At 32.1% G+C, this 9185-nt stretch overlaps 1 protein-coding gene across 1 annotated transcript; it reads left to right on the top strand.

The window, feature by feature from the left end:
- Positions 1 to 2106: 2106 nt before the first annotated feature.
- Positions 2107 to 5357, top strand: Cpr66Cb (Cuticular protein 66Cb). The gene is made up of 4 exons (XM_014248309.3): positions 2107 to 2318; positions 3706 to 3915; positions 4006 to 4102; positions 5029 to 5357. Exons 1-4 carry the CDS (start codon positions 2307 to 2309, stop codon positions 5154 to 5156), a joined length of 447 nt encoding a protein of 148 aa, XP_014103784.1. The 5' UTR covers positions 2107 to 2306; the 3' UTR covers positions 5157 to 5357.
- Positions 5358 to 9185: the final 3828 nt, after the last annotated feature.

Raw genomic sequence — 9185 nt, 5'->3', positions numbered from 1 at the left:
ATACCTCACAACTCTGTAACATTAATAAGAAATTATACTGTCCAATTCAGAGTTAAATATTACAAATCTGAGAGGTCGGTAAATCTTCTATACTTCAGTCTAACTACATGTAACCGAGATCTAAGAAACTATATTTATAATATCGAGTTTATAGACCGAGGCTTTTTTTAACATGAGGATCAAATATCCAAGAAGCAGTTATTAGGTCGCCGCGTTATTTATAGAAATCACTAAGTCAGCTAAATAGATAATTAATAGGCTATCGAGAGAGATAGCCGCGTTTATTGAAAACTTTTCTTTGGATTTTAGAAATTTGTATCATGAGGTCAATGACCACTTTGTCTACGACTCTTTTGTTTACATTTTACCGAGGTGAATGACCGCTTTTTTTATTTTGAGTCCACAACCCTTATGACACTTAGCCAAACCAACAACCTTTAGTGGCATTGGAGGTTAATGACTTTGTTTACTTTTGACAGAAATTATCCTTTTGTATACATTTTGCCGTGGTCAATGACCCTTTTTTTACATTTAGCCAAATCAAGAACCTTTTTATGTTTAGCAAAGTCAACAACCTTTTTTACATTTGTGGTCTTGGTCAATGGTTGTTTCCATTTTATGAGGTCAACGGCCTTTAACTCAGTCAACCACCATTTTTTTACAACTAGATCAATGACCTCTTTGTAAATTGTTCAGATCGGACTACTTAGCATATATTTGTCTTACAAACTGACCGTTTAGAAACAAGTCCCTGTAAAGATACCTTTTTTTATTTATAAGATATTTTCACACAATTTGGCATGAACCAAGGCAATGCAAGAATTTGCAAACAAATTGTACAGATCGGATCACTGTAGCATATAGCCGTCGTTCAAGCTGACCAATCGCGTTAGCTTAGTCCGTTTACCGACATATAAATTTATTTAATTATCATTTTGTGTTTTTATCTGTTCGTTCAAACTATTATTTAATACTAAAAAAAGGCAGCTGCTTGCGATATTTCTTCCCAAGTATTATTATTATTGTTTTTATGTTTTGATGAAAAATATAAAAGTAGTAATTTGTGTTTAAATATTTTTTAAATATTTGTATTTAATATTCATACCCTGTTCTGGGTATATTAAGTTTCCCACGTGGTTCGTAATACCTAGGAGGAAACATCGCAGTTCCTGAGGTCCTGAAGTTGATACCAATAGCAACAATATCCTCCTGAGATCTGGTATCGCCCTCAGATAACGTTAATAAATCTCTGAGCCCTTAAGGAAATTTCTGTGGAAATGTCTACATTAATTATGACACACCACTTAAACCGTAAAAGCTAACGATAATAGTATTGTAGCAATAACCGTCAGGTAATATACATTTCCTAAGCAAATACTTGCTTTTCGGGTACTTAATCACCGACAACAGACGGGTAGTAAAATTGTGTGCACATTGACATACATAAATTAAATGTCAACAACGGCAAAAAGTGAATTTTGGTAATACTTAAGTTTTGTTTAATTACCGTCACACACACGTACATATTTGCAGACACACAAATATGCCTGCAAACCAGTATGCCACATAATTTACTGTAACTGTAAACATAAACACTAATTAAATTTCCAAACATTTTTGGCATAATTTCTACTTTACGATACGTTGTATGTTTTATTGTTGTTGCTGTGGCAGTAATTTCCAGCTGATATACTTTTGTGACGCTCGTATTGTTAATTTGGTTTACTGTTTTGTTTACAGTTTTTTAGCAGACGATCGCTAACACATACACATACACATGATTGCACTTTTATGCAAGCCAGTCTGACTTCGTCGAGCTTGGAGTCCTCTCTGTGTCCCGTTGTCTTGCAGCGGCCTTTCCATCTGCACTACTTTGTCTCGTTCTCTCTCCCTTTCACTCGCTAGTTCTCTTCACCGCTCTTCTTTTGCATTTTTCAACTTTGTTGTTGCCTTTGCTACACGTATGCCCCAATGTGGTTGTTGTTGTTATCTATTGCTTTAGGCTGCAAAGTTTGTCGGGCTTTGCTGTTGTTGTTGTTACATGGCTTAACGATTGCATGTCGCACTTTCTTCCTAAGTATATAAAAGCGCCGAGCTAGCGAAGCTTTGGTATTATTCAGTGGTGAAAAGTGGCAACGTTCAGTTCGATCAGCACAAAGTAGTGATCTCGTTTCATGCAATAAAACGCAAATTGTTTGAAATAACAAAAAATATCTATAAAATACCTTTTTGGTGTTAAAATAACATAATTTAATATATAACTAAGCGCTTAATAAATAATAAAAACAACAACTAATTCTTTCGAAATGGCACTGAAGGTGAGCAAAACGAAGGATATTTAAACGAATTAAAAAAAACAACCAAGTGTTTGAGTGTTGTTGGTGCCAAATGATAATCCGACAGTTTGTTGTGTAATATAAGACATGTTAAAAGTGTATGCATAGAAAGGACTTTAATAAAGCCAAGCGAAAATATCCATTCTGCTTTGATCTGTAGAAGTTCCACATATAATATAGGAAATGCTGTTATAGAAAATTTACAGGCAGTGTTGTTTTTTTTCTAATTATAACCTGTTCAGGGTGGGTACAAACAGTTTGCCACGAAATTTGCAACACCCGTAAGGAAACGTCGGACAGCCCATAAAATATATATGTATATAAGATCAGCGTGACGAGCTGAGTCGATTTAGCCATATCTGTCTGTATATACGCGAACTCATAGTCCCTAAGTTTTCGAGATATCGATCTGATATTTTGCACTCCTTTTCTCAACAAGAAGCTGGTCATTTGTCGGAACTGCCGATATTGGACAATTTTAGCATATATCTGTCATACAAACTGATCGATCAAACTCAAGTTTTTGTAAGGAAACTTTTCTATTTGTGAAGGGTATTATAGCTGCGTTGTAGCCGAAATTAACATATCTTACTTGGTTTTAAGTGAAAAACGTCATAAAATTTGAAAGCATAAATGTGATAAAGTATTAAATATCCCTTAATTACATCCCTTAAGTGAAATCACAAAAACGATTTAATATTGCTTGAGGCTATCGTTGCAAGAATATTTCTTCTGGCAAACTCTTTATTTAATCCTTTACAACAAATACTCACTTTTTTCTAAAAATGGTTATTGCATAATTAAATATGCTTAAAAATTTGTTAAAAATATTTGGAATTGATTTTACGAAATCAATGAGCTTGTAAAATTCTGCCTGCTATTGACTTCAACTTTAATGTAATTTTCTCTCGCTTTCTCTTAAGAAAAAATAAAAATTTAAATTCTGCCGTACTTTATTCCGAATGATTTTAAAATCGTTCTTTATTTTCCACTATTTGTAGCAATCAGATCTAATTTTCCTTCAAATCTCAATTTTCATTAAATTAAATCTTTTAGGAAACTCAATTTTTAATATTTAAAAAACTTCTTTCTTATTTTTACAATAAAATCAGAATTAATATTCCGAAATGTAATAATATTTAGCGAACAAAATAGAAAACAGCCTGGTCTTGATTTTAATGCTGAATGCCAGGCTGAAAAATTCGTAACATTGTAAAGAAAACCTTTCCGAATTGCCTGCTATGTTAAATTTTAGGTGGATCTTAAAATGAAACATTATCGCGTAAAATTTTATCAAAACTCTAATGTTTAATGAATGAATATACAAAATCTTTTATTGTTAACTTTTTACTGCCATTTTCACGTTTAGTATTTGATTTTCGCTTCTGCGCTCTGTCTTACCATGGCTTCACCGATAGGCCATTATTATGAGGAACAACATGGTGGCTATGAGGAGCTCGGCGGACACGAACTCGGCGGTCAGGAGCTAGGTGGACACGATCTTCATCAAATCGAACGCGTCTCTTTGGGTGAGGAACACCACGGTTATGAGCAAGAGGAAGAGCATGTGGATTATTATGTGAGTAAGCGCTTATGAAGGAAGCTTTAAAATGAAAATGTTCTAATAAAGAAATCTTAAAAATCCCTAATAATATTTATATTTCGGTAGGCTCCACCCAAATATGCTTTCAAATATGGCGTGAATGACTTCCACACTGGAGATGTGAAATCACAACATGAATCGCGCGACGGCGATTCCGTTAAAGGTTAGTGGTATAGTACATTTTTTATGCACTTTACGTAAAAGAAAATTTGCTGTGGCAAGAAGCAATTTTTTAGTTAACGGTATTTGTGTTCCAAATTACTATTTGATGCTGGATTCTTGAGATATATGAGCTCGACATTCAAAATTCTAAAAAAATAAAGATGAAAGTGAAAGTTCAAATGGGCTTTATTAGAAATTTCTTTTTATTCGGGAATGCTGCCACCTATTAAAAAATATGGTTACTATTTATTTATATTCTGTAAGAGGGTGTTATTAGGAACTTGACCTATAAAAAAAAATATAAATTAAGAATATAATATTTTAAAAAAATTTACGAAAAGCGTTGCCACCTATTTCGAAATCAAAAATACGAAAAACTAAAATCATTTAAACTATAACTTAGCTAAGCAGAGAGTTAAACGTCAGAATTGAAAGTAAATAAATTTTTACACTACTTTTAGAGAAGGTTGCCACCTACAAGAGAAGTTGCAGACATTTTGGAGTTTGTTACTTATGTGCTTGCCATATAAAACATCGACATTTTTAGTCATATCTGTAATTTTACTATGTGCCAATTTTGGAGTATTAGAATAGATTTGCCATATTTTGTCTTTATGCATAAAGAGCGTTGCCAACTTTCGTAAAATTGTATATCTTTAAAATTCTTATGTTGCAAAAAAGGTTCTATGAACTTTTGCGTACGAATACATTAATAGGGTTGCCAAGTAACCAGATATTTTATGTTCTGGAAATTATACAGTCATGATCAAGAATGAATGGTTTGCAGCAAAACAAAGTGATTGTCCTTAAAGATACTTTGAGAAAAAAGTTTGGTTTTGTTGTCATTTAAATAGAGTTGCCAACTACATTAGTAAAAAAAATTGTATATTATAATTAATAAAAAAATCATTATTTTATACTTTTCAGGACAATACTCCTTGGTTGAACCGGATGGCTCAATCCGCACCGTGGACTACACAGCGGACAAACACAACGGTTTCAATGCTGTCGTGCACAAAACCTCACCGGTACACCACGAGGAAGGACATTATTAAGGAAATTTAAAGGCATAAACGATTTAAATGTAATTGAAGCCAAGCTTAGCAACAGCGGCAGCAGCAGAAACATAGTACTTAGTAATAAATTCCAAACGAATTAGCTAAATTATAAATGAAAGGGAAGTTGAAAGGGAACACACAACAAACAAAATGAGATTACTTAATATAATCAACTAGATTTCATTACTCAATCACAAATATCTACTTTAACTGCCATCTTAGAAATTTTTGACTGTCTACGGTAGAATTTTAGTTTTTTCTCATATGGATCTTAGCGTGTATGTCTTTACTTTATACAATATATATATATATATATTTTTTCTTTTTACCGAGTTGGAGACACTGTGATAGCGTTAATATTCTAACTCATTCGACTGTTCATTACTCTAACCATTTGCCATTCGCCATTAGCACTATTGCCAATAACAAATACAACAACTATTATCACCTCTATATGTTTATACGTGTGTATGTAATTTTAAATCTACTTTATTTTCAAACTGTAATTAGTCACTATCTTTTATTAAACGGTACTTTAACTATGAACGGATGCAGCAAACTTATTTGAAAACTTACGAATTTACTTTAACTTTAACACAGAAATATTGTGACGTCATTTAAGCTTATTAAAAGTTGATATAAAAATGTGTCGTATTATTAGAAAAAATCTTATTTCGTTTTATAATCGAAATTTTTATGATTTCTAACCTAAAAATTTAAGACTTCTTGCCTAAATTTTATTTTTCAACTCATTACTAACAAATTCATCGCATTAATTATACATTCGAATTTCTGGAAGTGACAAAGGTATTGTAAATCATCATTTTTAATAATTTTTAAGCTGATTTGAAAGTTTAGATTTGTTTTTTAATTGTTGAAGTGTGAAAACAAACCGATTAATATGCACTGTAAGATCAATAAAACAAAGAAGTAATATATATATTATGCAAAAAAGTTTAATTAAGCGCAAAATTTGGGTTGCCAACATTTTTATGATAAAGAAATACGTTTTAATTTTCTTTGAAATAAATATTGTTATACATGAAAATTTTAAATAGGTTTTCAAACGGAGTCATAAACACACACATTTTATTTTTAAGTCGAAAGAAAAGACCTAAGCAACGAACTTGAGCTATGGTAAGTGCAAAGTTTTGCTCAATATAAAGCACTTCAGTAACGAACTTCTACTGCAAGGAAAGATTTTCTGATTTAAAACACCTCAGCAAGGAACTTACATTGATTTGTATGGAGGACTTAAGCTACAAGCTTTCGCGTGTCGTAACTGCATACCAAACTTTAAAGACTCAAGCAACGAACTTGCGATAGGATTTTGCTCATAACAACATCTTTCGCGCCAAAAACCGTTAGTTGACTTGCAGGAAAATCACAAAAAATCAACGCATTAGAAAATGGCGTGCAATAAATTAAAAAGTACAAAACAAAAAATATAAAAACAAGGAAAAAATCACAAAATCCATCAACACCCCGATAAATATTTATAACTTGACGCGCAACATGTCGCTTGGGGCAATTATCAAATCGCACATGACAACGACTGCGACGGCTTTTCCATATCATTGAACCTCAACTTCAGTGGACACAGCAACAAGTTTGCGAACAAGGAAAAGCTTATGACCATAACGGAAAATAAATATAAAAAAAAAATTGATAAAAAAAAAACAATCAGGTTTGTATTTTGTACGCATCTAAAAAAAAACAACAACTATATTTGGCTGCTGAGGCGCCTACGTGCATGGCGTGCGAATAGGTAGCGATTGGTCATATTGTTGGCAGCTACAATTTTTAATTTTCTTACGGAAAAATTTCACGATATAGTGAAATCAAATAAGTTTAATGGCGCTCAAATGATCGCTCGTTTTGGGTGGGTATGTATTTTTCTTGAAATTTGTTTTAGCATGAAGAGGTGGATCAGGCACTCGTTGTCCAACTGTATCTGATTTTACAAGAAAAGTAGGAAATATTAGTTGTTTTAGTGTTTATTGGCAGCCAGTTGGACGTTGATATGTTGGGCTAACCCCATAACCAGTCTTCTAAGCAGAGACGACCGCCTATAAAATGCCTTTCATGTATTTTTTTGTAAAAATGTAAAAACATCATAAAAAGTCATTATCTTAAATTAAATTGCCACAATTGTCAATAAAATGACGTTTAGGTAAAAAAATTATAATTGCTGTGGTTACGTAACAAAGTTACTTTCATAATACGTATTTCTATTTGCTTTTATTTACATTGTTTAATCAGCCAGCTGGATTTAGTTAATTGCCTTTATTTCCTTTTACCTTTCTGCCTTTTGTGCAGATATTCAATGAGCTGTAAATTTTTTGATTTGCCACAGAAACCACAACGAATTTAATCACTTTATTTGCTTTAACTAGCGCTCGTAAATTTTATTATGCGTTTTTTCTAATTGTAATATGATTATATGTAAACATATCTACACTTTAGTGTTGAGTGATTAGTTTTTATCATATAATAATAACATATGATATGACAGAGAATATTGTTCATGTTTTCGCAACTCTGTCTATATATTCACCTTAAAAAGTATTAAATATATAAGTTTTTGTAAATATCTTGATATTAAACCAAACCCTAAAGGAAGTTTTCCATATTACCATGTGACCCAAGCCAAAATTGAGCTCAGAACATATATAGTAATAGTAGGTAAAACTAAATTATAACAAGATGACAGAAAGGAGAATTTGAAAATCAGTTGCCCCCACTTTGGCCATCACATCTCATTATATAATACTAGAAATAATACTACCACTACTTTCAAGGAGGTACTTTGCTTAATGTTCGAGATTTCTGCTTAATATTAAAATACAGAAAGAAATAGAGGCATATAACGACTTCATCTACTTTTCATACCGAATAGCATCGTACTAAGGAAAGGATTGCTGCCTCATACTGACTAAATTGTATTAAGATACATAATGACATATAGATATTATATATTATATATTGAGGATACCATTAAATTGATTTTTGGATTCGCACGAATATTTCTTTTTTAAAAATCTTAGAGCCGTAACAGATAAACATCTTGAAAGGTTTCATCAAGATCGTAACCAAATTAAAACACGCTGGAAACGGTTAACAGCAATACCTGCTGATTTCTGTTGCCTGATTTACTGAGAAACTCCAATGGAATCGAATAAAAGAAAGAAAAAACTACAAAGTAGATAAACAATATCGTTTTTACTTTGGACTTTAAATTTAAAATATATGTGCTGTACATATATGCATTGCGAGTTCTTTGCTTAGAGCACCAACTATGATGAAGTCATGCATTAAAACAAACAATAAGGAGAACATTTCTTTTTTGCAGACCAAGGTAATCAGTATAGGAAGGCAAGGATAGCAATTAATGTATTTCGATTCTACAATTTTTCAATTAATTCGCTTATATAAGATTTCCTATTAAACAAGTGCAGAAGCCTTTGAAAATGATAAAAAAATAAAGAAATACATAGTAGGGTGGAACACATCGGAAACGAAAGATAAAATAACAAAGGTTAATGGACAACTAATTATCACGCGATCTGAGGTCGTGAAAAGGAAAGGGAGAGTCAAAATTTATGTGAAAAATTCAAATAAAAGTTTTTGGTTTTTTATTTTTATCCGTTTTTTAACAAATTTCTTTAAAAAAAAAGGTTTATTTTAAATAAGTACTGGGGCGATACATATTGAATTTGTAGCATTCACTCGCGATCCATTAGTCATCAATATGGATCACGATCCAAATATCACAATAAATATAGAATGTGTGACATGCCGAACGTGAATACGGGCGCAATTCCGTGTGGAAACTAAGTCTTTTATTTTTGCCACCAGTGTACATATTTTCATGAAATTTACTCTGTGCAAAAATGGTTGTTACAGCCAAAAAACTTTACGCTGACTAAAAGTATACTTCAAATTTTAAAACCATTATTACGACTATCAACTGTGGTGTATTATAGTCCAGTGAGCAATAAACTGATTTAACTAGACCGCCAGCGC

Source organism: Bactrocera oleae, chromosome 6 (genome assembly GCF_042242935.1).
Source record: "Bactrocera oleae isolate idBacOlea1 chromosome 6, idBacOlea1, whole genome shotgun sequence".
In the NCBI taxonomy this organism is placed as follows: Eukaryota; Metazoa; Arthropoda; class Insecta; order Diptera; family Tephritidae; genus Bactrocera; species Bactrocera oleae.
This window is presented reverse-complemented; position numbering and strand designations above follow the sequence as displayed.

Bases quoted from the DNA above. Each gene is read 5' to 3' on its own strand.
- Cpr66Cb (XM_014248309.3), top strand. The intron at 3,916-4,005 runs GTGAGTAAGCGC...ATATTTCGGTAG, and splicing joins AAGAGCATGTGGATTATTAT to GCTCCACCCAAATATGCTTT. The intron at 4,103-5,028 runs GTTAGTGGTATA...TATACTTTTCAG, and splicing joins CGACGGCGATTCCGTTAAAG to GACAATACTCCTTGGTTGAA.